The following is an 18,714-nucleotide window of genomic DNA, read 5'->3' on the forward strand; positions in this document are numbered from 1 at the left end:
ATTCACCTGGAATTGTATAAGCAGGTTCTGTGATGCTTGAAAATCTGAGCAGAATGATTTGGTTTAGCAATGATTACAAAACTATGAAGCTATAAAAGAGGAAATCAGTCCATGTGAGTTATATGGGGGTGATGTGTCTATTTGATCCGGTCGGAGTCAAGACCCTAGCAGGAGCTTTTTGACCCTGTTGTAATATTATGTATGTTTTATCAGGTCCATGAAAAAGACTGGTACAATTATACTTGCAACTCAGAATTACTGTGTCAGAAAAGGAGAGATAGGACTGTACTGGCATGGCATTTGTTTCATCACTGCCAGAAGGATGTTTTTAAAGGATGTGAGATGTGAAAGTCAAAGTTCAGTGTGCTGATGGACATGACAGTTAGTGAAAAGAAGGTGAACTGCCTGTTGAGCTAGAAGCTATATAAGATTTTCTGAAATGGATTACCAAAATGAACTCTATATATACTGAATATGCAAAGCATTTCTTTGAGCAAGATTCTCTGCAAATATATGCAGTTTTCAAAATAAACACAAACAGAACCTTTAAAAGTGACAGGGTAACACAGTGGTAAGCACTACTGCTTCACAGCTGCAGAGTCCTTGGTTCAAATCCTATTATTGTCTAGGTAAAAACTGTACATTCTCCCAGTGTCTACATGGGCTTTCTGCACGTACAGCAGCATCCACTCAAGCAAAAGATATGCAGGGTAGATTGACTGGCCTAGATAGGTTAATGTACTTTACAAAAAGAGAAACAATATGACAAGTACACCTGTCCATCCAATGAGAAACCTGTTTCTGGAAACTGAAAATAGCACATCTTTTATGAGTTGTAAAATGACAGCAATATTACATTTACAGAAAGGTACAATGTTATTCGATAACAAAAGTAAATAAAGTTTTTTTATTTTTGTCACATTAGGAAAATGGAAAACTATAGTACAAAACCAAGGTATAAACTGAAAAACATTTTATCTTCACTTGACTCAGATTTCTTGAAACAGAAAGTTTCATTCATACATTTATAATGAACAACATAGAAAGAATGGAGTGAACAGCATTTCAGTATAAGTTTAAAAAAAACAATGCTTAGCATTTACTAGCACTATCATATGGCTACCTATCTCAGAAATTCCAAAATCTAAGGTCTTGCTTGTCAACTGTCTTATTTGATATGATATAAGCCAGATTTAATGTTGAACAAAATAGAAGTGATATAGCTTCAGTGCAGACTTCGGTACATGGAACATAGAAAGTCTTCTAGACTGTTTGGGTTGAAGGCACCTGAAGTGGTCTTGCCTCTTCAAAACATGGCTTGAAAACACACTTAGACTAGAATAGAATGGAATGAAACACAATCTCAGTACTACTACTGCAGTGCCAGATCCAGGTTTTACAGTATTCAAATGCTATGTACAATGAAGTATAATTACACAAAAGTCAAGCACTAATTTTAGGGATATCACTTAAAGATTTGTGTCCTTATATAAAAAAGTCATTTTTTTTAATAAACTATAATCTATGTAATTTATAACATAAACATAAGATTTTAATGGGATATTCAAGTTTTCCTTCAGTTTCTTTAAACACTATGGCAGTGGCTCTTTGGTGTTACTCAAGGCCAACCAGGATGTTAAATATTAATATTACACTTATGCTGCTTTATCTCATAGTACATAAACCATGCTAGATTTCTGTATATTATTTACTTAATTCTAACATGAACTGTGTTATATTTAACTGCTTGGCAATACCACATAAAAAATGCAAATGCTTTAAAAGACTTATTGTACTAATGTGTTGAAAGGAAACTAAATAATTGATATATACAGTATATATATATATATATATATATATATATATATATATATATATATATATATATATATATATATATATATATATATATATATATATATCAATTAACTCCTGTTTAGGCAACATTATTCAATTAAAAATACAAGATACCTTTATACCGCAAACTTCTTTCAATCCAAAGGCTCCAATGGAGGTGGAAACACAAAATACTAAGACTGCTGAAACTAGCAAAACAACTTTGATTCCATTTTCTATACTCTACAGAAAGCAAACAAAAACATTTAATTCAAAATATAAGGACAATAGTTAAAAAAAAACTTGTTTAAAGTGAAATACATAAACATTTCTTTCTCACTAAACGTGTCCACAAAGCTAGTGATTTTTTTTCTCTTTTATAAGACTTTCAGCTTTGTCTTAAATGGAGAATGCTTTATTTTACAACATTGTCAATCAAGATTTTTAAATAATTAAACATCTCTATTGCCAACAGATAATTTATTGTCATTCAATTTATGATGCTACTAATGGGTACACTGTTAAATACAGTCTACAAACCAGTCATGCAACTGCAAAAATAGTGACTAATGTCTACTTTGCCTAATCTAACACATCACCCACTCCAGCCACAGGAAACTTTGACCTTCTTACTGCAGTAGTAGAATTTCCCTGATGTTTTGACCTACGATTACAACAAATGTTCAGCAATGTTATTTTTGTATTTTTGGAAAGTAAAAGAAACAAAAAATATAAAGATTGAAATGGACAGGTGGGAAGGTTAGTTAAACAATTAATCATAAAGAATTAATAATAAGTCTACCAAAGCAAGGCAGAAAGGGTCTCGTTGACAAATCGGGAACATCATTTTATGATGCTAACATAAAATGAATGTCTGGGATATATTGTATACTGAAGGAAAAAATAAGATGCAGAGGACAGAAAGATATGGAAGAAGATGATGTGCTGTGGCAACCTCTAACGGGAGCAGTCGAAAGAAGAAGAAGAAGATTAATAAGGACTGTATTGCTTGAACTAAATCTATTATACTCACATAATTTCTTCCAATAAAGGCAACACCAAGTCATTGTTTTCATTGCCTAATAATATCACACAACCCCCGGATTCTTTACCTTCTCACCTTTATTCAACTGATTTTTGCAATTCCCTTATGTCCTTTTTTAATGTAAAAATCCAGAGGATACAACAGTCTCTCTGTACAGATTCCTTCAGTATTTTATTTGAATTTCACCCACCTACTCCCCTATTTTCCTCTTTTCAGCTTCCTGCTTTCTCAGAAATCTCAGATCTCATCTGTAGGTCTAAACCACCCACTTGTCAACTGGATCCCCTCCCCATAGTTCTGGTTAAAGCCTGCCTCCCCTCTCTGGTCCCCCTTATTTCTGCTATAAGTCACTACTCTCTCTCCCCTGGTACTGTTCCTTCATCTTTTAAAACTGCTGCAATAACCCCAGTTCTAAAAAAAACCTGGTGCTGATCCTACTAAGTTCAGTAATTTTCATCCTATTTCTAATTTACCCTTCATTTCCACAATTCTTGAAAAAATAGTGGCTATTCAACTTCATTCTCATTTATCTCAAAATAATCTGTGTGAACAGTTCCAGTCTGGTTTTCGCCCCCGCCATAGAACAGAAATGGCACTTATCAAAATTACTAATGAACTCCTAATGGCAGATGATTCTGGTTTAATCACTATTCTCATCCTCTTTGATCTGAGTGCGGACATTAACACTATTTGTCACACTACTCTTCTTAATAGATTATCTTCAATTGGCATTACCCACACTCTAGATTGATTTAGATCTTATCTCTCAGGCTACACTGTTCAGCTTAAAACGTTTACATCCCAACCCACCGCTGTTACTTCAGGTGTGCCCCAGGGCTGTGTCCTCGGGCCCCTCCTTTTCATTATTTACCTCCTTCCCCTCAGCAATATCTTTCATAAATATAACATTAGCTTCCACTGTTATGCTGATGACACCCAGCTCTACCTGACTAGCAAACCTCATTTTTCCTTTCCACCTTCCTTGCTTATTGATTACATAGCAGAAATTAAATCCTGGTTTTCTTCAAATTTTCATAAAATAAACAGTGACAAAACTGAGGTTCCTTTCATTGGTACAAAATCAACATTATCCAAAACTGATCATTTTTCATTTATTATTGATAATTCCTCTGTCTCTCGTTCCCCAGAGGTTAAGAATCTGGGTGTCATGCTTGATAGTACTTTATCTTTTCAGTCCCACATCAATAACATCTCTCGTTCTGCATATTTCTACCTGCGTAACATTAATCGTTTTCGCCCCTCCCCTACTCCCCAATCCAACTGGATTATTGTAATTCCCTTTTCTTTGGTCTTTCTCGCAAATCTCTTTATAAGCTTCAACTGGTCCAGAATTCAGCTGCCTGCATCATTACTAGAACCCCCTCTGTTCACCATATCACTCCAGTCGTGCAGCAGCTTCATTGGCTTCCAGTTAAGTTCAATTCAAAATTCTTCTGTTAACTTTTAAGGCTATCCACAACCTTGCCCCTCCATATCTGTCCGACTTTCTCCATGTTGCCATTCCCTCCCGCACCCTTAGATCCTCTTCCTCCATCCACTTGACTGTCCCTTTCGTCCGTCTTACCACAATGGGGAGCAGAGCATTGAGTTGCTCTGCTTCCCAGCTCTGGAACTCACTACCATCTGAGCTTATAAAAATTGAATCATTCTCACTTTTCAAATTTAAACTTAAAACTCATTTGTGTAAGACTGCTTTTTCTCTCTGAATACAATTGTTCTGTCTGGTTTTAAATTTTGTATTAAGTTTTGTTTATAATGTGTGTTTTATCTGTTGTTCAGTGTCCTTGAGTGTTTAGAAAGGTGCCTACGAATAAATAAAATGTATTATTATTATTATTTTTATTATAAGTTATTGTTGGTGTACTGTGGTGTTGGTGTGGAGTTGCGCAGTAGAGAGGAGAGCCAAGCTGACATCACCAGGAAGCACTCCATTTCACTTGCTTACAGTCTGTCCTTGCACCTGGTGAGAAGAAAGTTTCTCTTTTAGCTCAAAACACTGACAAGAAGGTTGATTTAGAGGGTCATTAGAATCCAGAGGTTTGTGGCTGGCATATCTGCAAATTCATACTGAAAAACAGGTGAAGTTGTGTTTGTGAACCCATTACAGAACAGTACATTCACAAAAGACTGTCAGTTTGTTTTGAAACCCCTGGCAGCTTATGGTGCACTGCAACTTGTTAAACACATAAGAGCTTGTTAGATGCTCTTTTACCCAAAAAGATAAACTTTTAAAATATCTTAAATCAATGCTTAGGCCAGAGCAATTCAAAAGCCAAACTTAGTCTTCTTTGCATTTCATAATACCTGAAATATCACCAGAAGCAGTTTTATATGGTCAGTTTTGTCACATGTAAAATTTTCAGTATAATTCTTACTTGAATTTGCTAATTAGTACACAGTAGGGGGTTTGGCCATTGGCTCTTTGCAGGCAGACATGTCATGTGCCAGTGTTGCCAGATGCTAATGATTAAGCCACTCTATTGTGTCCCAACAGCACTCTAGGTTTCATCAGTATGACCATCCAAAATCTTCATTCATCTTGAATGACCACAACAGAGCCAGTTCAACAAAATGGACCTTATGAGGGACACTTTCAGATCTGCCTCTTGAACTACTACTAAAAGCTTCCAGTGAGGGACAGACTTCAAGACACTGGCCTTAGAGCAAAGCAACCTGTCAGAGACTCTTTGCTCAAACCTCCTAGATATCTGACCAGACAGCTGGATAATACCAGGCAATATGCAGCTACTGTGCTCACAAGTGTCCGAAGGACAGATTGCTAGTTTTCTGGTGCTGCCTTGGATAACCTTCTGTTCTGACTTTAACCTTAAAGAGCATGTTTGGGATTAACTAAAATGGCCAGCAACTTTGTCATGCTCATTTGCAGGGATTGTTATGATTTTTGTCTTTTGTATTAATTTTTTGCTCATTTTCTGAACACTTTGTGTCTTTTTGAGAAATGTGTATAGATAGTGCAGTTTTGAATGTTGCTGAATTTATTTCTGATATATGTTTTACATTGGTTGTTTTTTTTTTTAATATTTTCCTATCTTTTCCTAATTTCATTTTTGTTTACTATGTATGCCATGATTTTGTGGTTTGGTTCTTTATTGTTATGAAAATTAGATGGCACATGTACAACACATGCAGTCGTCATCATGATGAGATAAAAGGTTAGAACTGTGCATTTTCTGGCTATGCAAAATTGTATCATTGTTGTGACAATTTGCATGTGCTTCTAATTACGTATTTTCTGTGAACAAATGAATGGCAGAGATACCTCCTTTAATTGTCTTTTACAACAAGCACAAGGTATGGTGACCTCATTCTAATTTGAAGTTATGGGAGTTAATAAGAACCAACCTAAACAATAAACTTCTTTAATGAAGTTATGAAGACTTCTACTACTACGGAAATGCTATAAGTGAATGTAGTATTTAGAGTTTATGTTCACATGTGCGTATTCAGGCTAAGATGGCCAAATAAAAAAAGCATAAAGGCAGGAACCATTTCTAGTCTAGACGCCAGTTCATTACAAAACATTATCACTCACACACCTGCTCTCTTATACATCCACCTTTGAATTGCTAATCAGTCCAACACACATATATTTCAGATGTGGAAGGAAGTATATTCACACCCATGGAGACGGGAAGAATTTGCTAATTCTACAGGCTGGGAACTGAATACAAGAATCTGAAAATATCTATACTTTTTAACTATCCATTTTGTATCAAAGAACTATAATGGATGAAAATCATGAACTTGAAAATAGTTTATAAACAATTCCCATTCATTTAAGAAAAACTATTCATAAACAGAGCTCAAGCAGACATTTAACTGGAACTAAGTGGGTATCAAACTGTGTTCCATGTGCTGTAAAGTAGCATTTGTATCCATATCCCTACAATGTCTATGTCTAAAAATGAAAATGTTTATATTATTTGGAAAATGTATTTCAAATAAAGTGTTGTGATTTATTATTTTTTGAAAGTCATTTCACTGACACTATAATAATTTTCACTATTGGAAATCTAGGCAGGTCACATAAAGCATGACGGCTAAACTGAAGTGCAAAGATTTTCAAGGTTAATAGTTAAAAGAAATTACCATTAAGAAGTCTATTAATTTCTGGCAGTCAGAAACTTTGTAAAAGTATGAAAATCGAAAAGCTGAATCAAACAAATATATATAGATGGTACTTCCACTTATTACTGCAGTGACAATGTTGCAAGTTAAGGCTGCAATAATCTGAAAGGGCAAAGGAAAAAAACAAAACACGATTAAAGAATTTCCACATATTACAGCACATAAGCTTATTTTAGCTTATATACAATTATAATAAATCTCTTAAAATATTCACTGTAACAAGAGCTCCTTCTATGACTATTTTATTAATTTTTATTATTTAAATACTTCTTTTGTGTTTTAAAATATTATCTGCAATCAGCAGACAATTTTGGTAGATATGGTTTAGAGAATTAATATCTATCTCTGTGGTAACTAAATGATATTACTCTATTTTGAATTTGCATATTGTCAACATTCAATCTAGGAAGAACAGCAAAGGGTACATTTAAAGAGGAAGAGGACACTTAATCAAATATACTGTGGCCTAGCCAGTTTCTCATAAGTATACAATACAATACAACTTATTTTTGTATACTGTAGAGTGTGGGAACAGAGTGCTATGAACAATTCTGTTAAAATGCATGTATTGATTATACTAATTAGTAAATACAGAATTGGTACACATAAAAACATAGATTTGTTAAAAAACAATAAGAGAGACAGACATACAGGCAAGTCAGCAAGAGATGGAAAATTAAAAAAACTAGGGGAGCAGGTGAGGGCCTGGAGGCAACTGTGAAATCACTTCACATCAGGAAGTAAAACTATCATATTAACAGCAGGATAAAGAGAACTAAGTATTAAGTATGTCCTTGTCCAGTTGAGTTACTGCCAGATGTTAACACACACTGTTCAGGATCATTAGATTTAGAGGTGTCCAACAATTTTCAGCACATCATGGAGATGGACAGTGGCTCCAGTAATTCTGAAGTGGTAGGCAGGAATAAAGAGCCTCAACTAGCCCAGAAAAAGAGGGAGGCAGTGTTAGTAAAGGTCTCTGTGATAAGAAAATTTACACTCCTTTATGTTACAGAGCATCTCATACAGTGTATTGTCTCCTTGATGCACAGATGGGAGACATCCCTTAATCTCTGGAAATGCTCTAGTACAGATGCTGTCATCGCCTGCATTGGAAGAAATGACATACTATAGTTAAGAGTCAACTGCCTATTCCGCAAGAAAATTTTATACAGCTAGGTGCTAAGCTAAAGAGAAAAATTTTGATAAATTTTCATAAGTTCAGCCTGTGCCTTGCATTTACCTAGGTAAACTAGGAGATTAGAAGGGTTATTGCAGATATCAAATCTACGTGGTGTGTAGAGGAGCACAGGTTTATGGGACACTTAAGCAACTTGTGAAGATCTGCAACCTGTACTGCTGAGAATGCTTATATTTGAACCACAAGGAAACTGAAGTATTGAGTATGAGTATTGCGTATTGAAGTATGAGTATGTTATTGAGGACAGTTTCAAGTAGAGATTTTAGAGAAGAAAGTTTCAGACAAGCAAAACGTAGATGCTTAATCTACACCTGCTTAATCCAGACCAGACCAGGGTTGGAGGGGCTGGGAGATTGGCAGGCTGGAGTTTGTTGTTATAGCAGTAACAGAAACCTGACTAAATGCCAGAGATAGGCATAAATACAACAGGAAAAACTGGGGATAGTATAATACAAAATGATACAGATTATTTAGAAAAGACATGCCAATTAAAAAGGTGGAGGGGTAACCACTTTTCTGTTTCAAACTGGTGATGAGCCACATGTTAGTGCCTACAAAGCAGCACAGGTAGTCATGAAACTGAAAGTTTTTAACCTCCCTCAAGCAAATGGTCAATATTGAGTTTTAGACGTACGTTTACAACAGGATGCTATAGCAATGTGATTTTTTCCAAGTATAAAATTAAAAACCTAAAAAGCAAACACAGGAACAGGAATTCATAGATAAAATTAGCAATTGTTTAAGACAGCATGTTAAAACACAGAAGAAAAGAAGCCTGTCTAAACTTAATATTCTGAAATAATCAAGATAGGATTCAGGGAGTATAAGTAGTTGAACTGTTAGGACCAAAATATAGCAAGTTTCCCAGTATTTTTAAATAGTTTACATATAATAACTAATATTGTTAAATTTTATTGTTGTAAATAGTATTGAGTAAAATAGGCATGTTTGATTGACCATAATTAAGACTCGTTAATGCTATCAAAAAAACCCTTTCCCACTCTTTATGAAGAGTCATTTTACAATCTCATATTCATTCTGGGCTGTGTGGGGTGTGAAGGGGCTGTAGTTTTTTTTTTTTTATTTAAACCACTTTATTAATAACTATTTACTTTTTGAGCATTTTAATTACATGCTCTTTATGTCTACTTTGTAAGAGATGTCCTTCTTTTTGACATTGAGCAGCATACAGAGAAGGTACAGAAACTATAAATATTATTAAAGGCAACGGCTAATTCCACGGGACAAATGAAAAATATGAGAAAGAAATGCCATTTCTGAATCATTACTTACCACACCAGGATTCTTGTTAGCAATAATACAGACAGAACCTGAAATGATATACTAATAAATATAGAATGAGTGATATTCTAAAATATTTTTTTCAACAACATGTGTCTCTTCAATGTTTTACATATTAATTATTATTAACATAAAAAATATTTTCAAAGAATAATCCTTTTACAACAGCAATGGTAATATAGATTTAGCACCCATCTGTTCCCTACTGTTTAAGAACTTTCCTTCAATTCAATAGTACAGGATGTACATGAGCCAGCACCACCAAACATATATCAGACCCATTTGCCCATTTCTTCTGAGCTTCCTGGAATATTCTTTCCACACATTTAAAATGCCTAAGATGTGCCATTATATAACAGAGGAAATTATGTCCATGAAAAAAAAAAAGTTATATATATTTAATTACTCATACTCTGATTTGCTTTGCTGTACATAAATAACAAAATACATGCAATGTTCTTACCATTGGAGCTGTCCAGAATGGAGTGCCATTGGCATATGTCAAAGGAAATGAAAATATGAAGCCAAACACAATATTTACTAGTCCAATCATGATTTCAACAATCTGTAAAACAAGATTGCGTTTATACTTGTATTCATTTGACTAATTTGAAAATGCTGAAAACGTCTCTTAATAAACAGAACATGTCTGAAATCCCACTGTGCTTACTGACATGCATTAAACTTTTATTCATCTAACTTCTGTTTTATATGCTTAACTGCTGAATTCATTCATTTTTTATCAAATCTTTTATTGTACATTTTAAATTAGATTTTAACATTATAAGCCATCATGAGTTAAACAACTTTTCAAAAGATCCCAAACATGTAATGCATTTTAACCACTCGGAAGTAGTTTAGTAAAATAATAATAATAATAATAATAATACTAATAGGTGGCACGGTGGCGCAGTGGTAGCGCTGCTGCCTTGCAGTTAGGAGACCTGGGTTCGCTTCCCGGGTCCTCCCTGTGTGGAGTTTGCATGTTCTCCCCGAGTCTGCGTGGTTTTCCTCCGGGCGCTCCGGTTTCCTCCCACAATCCAAAGACATGCAGGTTAGGTGGATTGGTGATTCTAAATTGGCCCTAGTGTGTGCTTGGTGTGTGGGTGTGTTTGTGTGTGTCCTGCGGTGGGTTGGCACCCTGCCCAGGATTGGTTCCTGTGTTGGCTGGGATTGGCTCCAGCAGACCCCCGTGACCCTGTGTTCGGATTCAGCGGGTTAGAAAATGGATGGATGGGTAATAATAATAATACATTTTATTTATATTGCGCTTTATATTTAACAATCTCAAAGTGCTACAAAAAAAAGAATAAATTAACAAACGAGATAATCTATAGAAATAATTTAGCAAAATGCCTTTCTAAAAAGATAAGTTTTTAGGTTTCGTTTGAAAGCATCGAAATGCCTTTATGTCTTTCACTTTAATTTTTATAACATTTTATCTCACCTTTAACCATTTTCAATTTGCATCTACTTATGTATTAGACTGTTGCCAAGTGCATTAAAGTATAAGTGCAGGAGTCCATGTATGATAACATATTAATTCTTTAGATGACATGATATGAATGTTGTAAAGTAGACTTAGCATTTACACATTTGTTTTTTGTATTTGCATAGGTTTTCCTCTTAAAGACTAGTTATGATAATCAGTGTTTAACTTGCCCCATATGAGTGCATGTAGCCTGTGATGGACTGAAGATTAAAAGAGGTCTGATTCCTGCCCGGCATTCAGTGTCCTGGGGAAAGTCTGTAGCCATTGTGAATGAATGAAGTAAATTTGCTAATCAATAATGGTAGTTATGTTGCCCATGATATGTACACTACCCAAATCTAATATTTATTTAGTAGGTTTTTCAAATGGAAATACAGAAATATATAATAACTTTAGCAAACATCCCTCAACATTTTATAAATTTACTATATATATTTTTAGAACACATATAAAGCAAAAATTAAAGGTCTTCCAATAATAGGCCCAGTTGTAAGACAAATCCAGACATAAGTACAAATACAGAAGCTATTAGATTGCAGCTTTACTACATAATCATCATGTCTAATTCATATTTAGTATGTACAAGTTCATATTTTTATTGTAACTGATAGTCTGACATTATGCTGTGATCAATGCAGCACTCGCATTGTGGTATACAACAGGCTTCTTAAAGTAGATTTTGAAGACATAAATCTGAAAACCATTTTGATTAAGTTTGCATGAATATGGACTTAACAGTTGATGATAATGTAAACTCAGACATATAACATAAAAGTGCATTAGACTAGCATACCTGCTTGTAATCCTTATAAAACTTTATCTTAATAATGCTTTGCAGAAACAGAATATGACACCATTGCCTAATGATAAAGTCCAGTGGAGCAACATTACAGAAAGGTATAACTCAAACATGCCATGTAAGTGTTCACATGGCACGTATCTGTCAATTCTGAATGTTTCTAAAGTTGATTGCATTACTGAATAACATATTAGTGGTGGAAGAAAATAAACAGCACAGCACAAAGCCAACAGTGGTCAATAAGTGTGCCACTTAACAATACAAATAAAAACAGGGGACCAAACACCACTGGTATATGACTTTCAACTACTGTGGATTAATTATTCACATCCATTATTAAATTTGCATTATAACTTACCCCTAGAGACTGTGGCTCTCCTCTGTTGAACTTATTTAACTTGAGGATTATCTCATTGAAGTCACTGGCGAGTTTTGCATGTGAAAAAGGAAAAGTGCGTCCAGCACTGGGAGATGGGTCAACAGGAATGGAGTCTTGAGAAATAACTTGGATGGGCATTAAGCCTGGCACCTCCTCTGTGACAACCACTGTCATGTCTCTAAGATACTGAAGTATTTTCTGCAATCAAAGCATTAAATGAAAATAATCCTTTCTTAATTATCCCCAGGGATGTTGAACTTCAGGATTATGTAGCCTATACTACATCTTTAATAACGTACATAAAAGAGAGACACTGAGACGTCTGCAACCTAAAAAATATATGTATTTAACTTTTGATTGTAAATTAGCCCAATTTCTGATCTCATTAACTTGTAAAACACAAGAGAATGTAATCTGACTAGTCCAACAACTCACAAAATAACGAAAAAGTACTAACTGATAGCTCAGGTTGGAGTTAAAGCAGGATGAGGGTGTAAGACTGTATATATATATATATATATAATAGCCTTCTGCTAATTGTCATAACATGCAACTTTTGGGAACTGATTAAGTAATGTTATTTTACATAAAATTATTTCAGCAACGGTTGTGTAATATTTTTCAACTCACATGATTTCACAGTGGTAACTACTCCTTTCCAAGGTTCTTAGTTTGAATACCTCACCTGGGGCCTCATGTACTGTATAAACGGTGTGTACACACAAAAATGTTGCGTACGAACGTTTCCACATTCAAATCGCGATGTATAAAACCTAAACTTGGCGTAAAGCCACGCACATTTCCACAGTAGCTCATACCCTGGTGTACGCAAGTTCTGCGCTCGGTTTTGCAGACTGGCAGCACCCAGCGTCAAAACAGTGCTGCTGTTCCTGTTTGGTTACCCTTTCTTTTCCAACACAGCTTTATAAATACACTGAAATTAACCACATATTGTTTATTAGTTTAATGCATCTGCTTGTAATTAACCTGTAACAAAATAATGGCCCACAGAATGGTCAAACTATTCCAAATACCATAACTGCTTTAGCATTGTTACTCTCACTGCACCTTCTTCTTCTTCTTTTAGCTGCTCCCATTAGGGGTTGCCACATCGGATCATCTTTTTCCATATTACTCTAACTGCACCACTCGGAGTATTTATATCACTGTATCTGAATGTCAATCACAGCTGTACAGCAGCTGATTGGAAAGAGAATTATCGGTATGCAACATCAAGCACACGCTGTCTCAGGAATGTTGTCTGCTGAACTGCTCTCATACAGCAAACGCTTCAGAGCCTTTCCTCGTGGTTCAGAAACAGTTTCATCCCAAGAACTATAAACGTACTCAATCAGTCTATCAAGTGCTTCTTGTGGAACTGTTAGTACTTATAAGAACAATTACCTCACTGTAAACATGCGATACAGTTATAATATTGCAAAACCTGAGCCACTTTATAAAGCGCGCATTTACATATAAGATATCATTTTTAAGATGAAATACAGCAAAATATGTTTATTATATTATACAGATAAAACTTTAGCTTCATTTAAATAATCTATATTGTTAATAATTAAACTTGTGAAGACACGTTGCCACAACGCTAGTGAGCCACTGGCGCTCCGTTCACAGATTGTTCCTGTCTTGCGCTGTATTCTTGCTGGGGCTGGCGTGACACTGGAAGGATAGATGAATAGAATAATTAAACACGTACTACGAAGATATTTCAATGTTCCTTAAAAGTTTTGAAGAATCAGCGCTATAAGCTTACAGATGGCTTAACATCTATTACAGAGCTGATTGCATGGCGATTGGGTATTTGGAGAAAGAAAAGTAAGGACAGGAATTGGAGGTTAGTATGTTTGAAAGAGACAGTACTGCTACAATAAAGTATTTCATCGAAGGTCACGCATGGCGCAGAAAGCATCTTGCATGAGATATGAACAATCACTGAGCCACCGTGTTCCCATGTTTAATAACATGCTTTAACTCCTATCATCATGAAAATGATATCATGCATACATCTCAGTATTGTAATTATTCAGAGGGCTGTAATATCACGAATGTAATGGATTCTGTGTCCTGTCGGAGGAAGAGAAAGCCCAGAAGCATGTAGTGATTCACACACAAAGAGCACATAGAAGAACAAATACAAAACAAAGCATTTAACGTGCTATTTTAATTACGATGGGATTTGAGAAACTAGTAAATTAAACAATTTTAAGATTAAGTTTATAATGTTCTACTTTAATGACAAAATAAACTACGTGATTAAAGTGGAAATTTTGAGATTAAAGTTGACATTTCGTTCTTTTTTCCCACTGTGTGGCTTTTTTTTCTCTGTATCCTAATAAGCTTTCATATGACACTCAGACGGTGGGCTACAACTCGCCTTTTCACAGTGATTTTGATATCTGACAACTTCTTTTTTACTTTGGGCACTGTGCGACTTTGTGAACTTCAATTTTCAAGTTTCTCCAACATGCTATGTCACTCGATCAACTTCCTTTTGTTATTTATTCCACTGTTTAAACCAACAATTAGTATGTTTTTCCTTGCCTCCACCTGATATTCGCTGAAATTCTATTTTCCCTCATGTTTTTGCCATTGCCTTTTTACAGAACACTGAGCTTAAGGGCTATTTATATTGATTTGCATATTCAAAGAGGCATAATTCTGGGAGGAGTTGGGGTGGGGCAGGAGGCGCATGCACGTGTGTTACTTTTCACACAAATTGGGATTTATGTATGATTTATGCATCTGGATTTTTCTGTGCGTACGCACATTCCTGCTTTTGTGCTTATGCCATGTTATAGTTTGAGTTCTACACACCGCATTATACATGTGGCCCCAGGTCATTTACTTGTGAAATCTGAATGTTCTCCTAGTGTTTCCATTGGTTTTCTGTCAAGTTCACTAATTCTTCTCCAAATTCTCAAAGTCAGGTAGTTTAGGTTAAATGACGTCTGTAAGGTGACCCCAGCGTTGGTGTGTGTGAATGATTGAGCTTTGCAATACCATAGTGTCCTGTCCAGACCTGTTTACAACCTTGTGCCCAGTGCTAGCAGTCAGTCAGTCATTTTCCAACTCGCTATATCCTAATACAGGGTCACGGGGGTCTACTGGAGCCAGTCCCAGCCAACACAGGGTGCAAGGCAGGAAGAAATCCTGGGCAGGGCGCCAGCCCACCGCAGGACACACACACACACAGACACACACACAAACACGCTAGGGACAATTTAGGATGGCTAATGCACCTAACCTGCATGTCTTTGGTCTGTGGGAGGAAACCCACGCAGACACGGGGAGAACTCAACGCAGGGATGACCCGGGAAGTGAACCCTACTGCGAGGCATCAGCACTACCACTGTGCCACCGCAGTGCTAGCATAAGCTTTGCAATTCTAAATTGGAGTAATTTAAAGGCATTTGTAGGAAGCTGTTGATTCAAATTTTTACTCACTAATTTAATGAGGAGAATGGTTTCACCACAAACCTATGCCTAATTAGCATTACTTTGCTTTTTTCTTTTAATGTGAAAATGCATTCTTAAATTATAATTGATGAGTGATATGCAATTCTTATTTCTATCCATTAGTGTTTCTAAACACACTAATAAAACAAAGGGCACAAAGCACAACTAACTCTGCATTGCACACCATACTGCAGGGCACTGACAAGCACTCTGGTAATTTAGTCATCAATCAACCAGTCTTAAGGATATGATCGGTCGTTTAAAAAAAAAAAAAATTCACAAAGGCAGTAATCAGACCAGTATTCCGTTTGGGCCTTCTGAATCTGCCCATTGCAGAAATACAGCAAGGTCAAGTTCCGATTTGCCTAAAGTTTCTAATTATGACAAATACATCAAAGTCAGGTGGATGCGTTTCCTCTTTCTAATCTCTTCTTGTTATTATCTGTGAACCTCATTCGATAGTTGATTGTCCCTCCTATGACACCTCATTAAACAAAACACCATTGTAGTGTAATATTGGTTTTTAAGATTTAAAACTGTATGCATTGACGGTTCGTATCTGTGCGTTTGGTGGATAATACGTTGTCCTGTAATACTTCTACTTTGATATTCACAAAAAAAAAAAATGCTGACCTTTAACAAGGGTTAGTAACAAGAGGGTCGATCTAACATTGCGGAGTTCCGATTACAAGTGCCAGTAAAGGGTGAATTTCACGTCTATGTATGAACATCAGTTTGTCTTTCTAACTATAGTCTTTAAATAGATCACTGTAAAATATATTCCTCTTCGAACACACGTACTGTCAGTTGGCCATGACCGTACATTTATTTTAAATATATTTGTACTTACTCCTTCAGCAACAATGTTTTGGAGCCTGTTCAGGATCTAATAGAATTTTGGCAGTATAAAGTTATAAACATAAACCTTATTTAGTCGGCAACCATGTCTGCAATGCTCAGTTTTATGTTACTTGATGCTTAGCTTAGAAATGCATCGTAATACTGCTCAAACAAAATGCAATCCCCTTTTAAATGTATGTATAACATATGCAGATATGGATATATATGTAGGGAACAATGTAAGCTGGATGATATTTGCTAGAGACGTTTATTAAAGATATATTCTGTAATCAAGATGCGCGTTCGAAATATTAACTGAAATCTTTGTAAACAAAATTCCACTTTAAAAGTGCGTTTTTTCTTAAGGTCTATTCGCACAAATACACACATACAGAACACTCACATTATTTCAAGACGAGCGTATTTAAGGGTGAGTGACACAAATGGCAAGAGTATCCTAAACAGCTTAGTTTCTGTATTGATCGACCAGCTAGCATAATAATAATAATAATAATAATAATAAATAATAATAATAATAATAATAATAATAATTTTCTTATGCAATAATAAACCATCTTTAAGTAAAAGGAGAGTCCCCAGTAAATCTATGAAAAAATGAAATCGTTTTGAGAAGTCGCATATATTCCAACCATCTTGGGTTCACACAGACGTTTCCAATGCGCAATGCGTTTAAATATACATTTCTGAAGAAGCCCAACATAACAGAGCTAAAGTGAACAGTAAGCATTTCGGAGTTATAAACTGTGAAAGGTACAGACTATGCAGAAAGAACATTCACAACATTAGAAGATTCTAGTTAGGAATTTGTTGAGAAACATGCCGTTTTGTAAAGATCCAGTATAAATAATTATCTAAAAATACTCAAATCATCGAAGAGATCGCCAAGTAACATTAACTATAATCATTACTCGCTCTTCAAATGTTTGTGTTATTACTGAGTGCGGATTCATCTTCGTTATAGACAGAACACCCATTTCCGTTACACAGACTTACAGAGAGTGTAATCCGTAGAAGTAAAGATTTTTTTTCAACAGCTGTCTGACTTTCTTACCAGGCAGTTAAAACGTTGAAAGCCTTGACTTAATGATGATATCCTTGAAAGAGCAGTATACAGAGTAACGATCCGGAAATGCATTGTATCTCCTCCCATAATGTGACGATTGTACAAAGAAGAATTTCGAGGAACTGCTGACTTGCTTCTTTTTTAGCTCTTAGTAATTTGACTTTTACGTGTTGAACGCTAGTTCAATCACGTTCAGCGTTTAAGCCTTCGTAAAAATGAAGTCAAAACGAAAATTTCAAATAAGTTTAATATCCCTCAGTATTATCACGAAGAAGAAAAAGAAGAAGAAGAAGAAGAAGAAGAAGAAGAAGAAGAAGAAGAAGAAGAAGAAAGACTGCTGTCTAGAAAACACTACTGAGAATGCACAAAATGTAAGGACTGTAATGATCCCTTTGCATTTTTCAATCAAGTATTTACCCTGCTAATTTTGTGACAAATGATTATGTAAAAATATACGATTTTTACTTATTCTTAGCCCTGTAATATAAGGCTGAATTAAAGCGTAAAAATTCTGAACTGCCTAATATAATCACGGATATCTTTTTATTAATTCGAAGGATATTACTGACAGCCCAGTTTACTCTGAAGGCAATCAACAATGTTTTTTTTTTTGAAAGTAAACTTAGTAGGATTTGTTCTTTGCTAGGATTTAAACCTTGGTATGTCTAAGGACCACCTGTATTACATTTCAAAAAGCAGCAACATTTTAAAATATCCAGTCAAATAACTATAACTGATCTGTATTGTGGGCGAAAAGAGTAGCCAAAGAATATATGTGGGCTCCAATGTGTTCCAGAGCCAATGTAAATTAACTGGGGCTGAGCATCCAATCTGAAGAGCTCGCTCCATCTTATCCAACACATGCTGTATTAGCCTGAGACCTGGGGACAGGAGAAGCCATTGTAATAAACTGAATTCATTACCAGGTCTCTTAGGCATTTCCTAGTCTTGCGGCATTGATAATTACACTTTCAAAATAATTTCGGGATATGTCATATACAATAGTTCTCTTAATGGTTTTCTGTCAAAATAATAGTTTCCTGGCTTTACACATACATTTAAAATATACTGCTCAAAAGAATTAAAGGAACA

General features: G+C 35.4%; 1 protein-coding gene across 3 annotated transcripts; it reads right to left on the reverse strand.

Annotated features, from left to right (window-relative positions):
* Positions 1-884: 884 nt before the first annotated feature.
* Positions 885-17,713, reverse strand: LOC120527762 (membrane-spanning 4-domains subfamily A member 4A-like). Of its 3 annotated transcripts, none has more exons than XM_039751557.1 (7): positions 17,611-17,713; positions 12,204-12,422; positions 10,018-10,119; positions 9,546-9,596; positions 7,013-7,153; positions 1,972-2,079; positions 885-1,335 (listed from the first exon to the last, which is right to left on the reverse strand). In XM_039751557.1, the coding sequence occupies exons 1-7, from the start codon at positions 17,707-17,709 to the stop codon at positions 1,264-1,266; spliced, it is 792 nt and encodes a 263-aa protein (XP_039607491.1). In that variant the 5' UTR covers positions 17,710-17,713; the 3' UTR covers positions 885-1,263. The 3 variants fall into 3 exon arrangements, with proteins under 3 accessions (XP_039607491.1, XP_039607501.1, XP_039607511.1); XM_039751567.1 differs by having other exon boundaries at positions 17,553-17,639; XM_039751577.1 differs by lacking the exon at positions 7,013-7,153.
* Between the last annotated feature and the right edge of the window lie 1,001 nt (positions 17,714-18,714).

This window comes from Polypterus senegalus, chromosome 1 (genome assembly GCF_016835505.1).
Source record: "Polypterus senegalus isolate Bchr_013 chromosome 1, ASM1683550v1, whole genome shotgun sequence".
Lineage (NCBI taxonomy): Eukaryota > Metazoa > Chordata > Cladistia > Polypteriformes > Polypteridae > Polypterus > Polypterus senegalus.

What these genes read in the sequence shown, in the direction of transcription:
- LOC120527762 (XM_039751557.1), bottom strand. Translation starts at nt 17,709, where the DNA reads ATGGGAGGAGATACAATGCATTTCCGGATCGTTACTCTGTATACTGCT. An exon ending in TTCAACGTTTTAACTGCCTG is followed by an intron (nt 12,423 to 17,610) that starts GTAAGAAAGTCA and finishes CTTTGATTGCAG; the next exon opens with AAAATACTTCAGTATCTTAG. An exon ending in AAGAAGTTTGCGGTATAAAG is followed by an intron (nt 1,336 to 1,971) that starts GTATCTTGTATT and finishes ATTCTATTCTAG; the next exon opens with TCTAAGTGTGTTTTCAAGCC.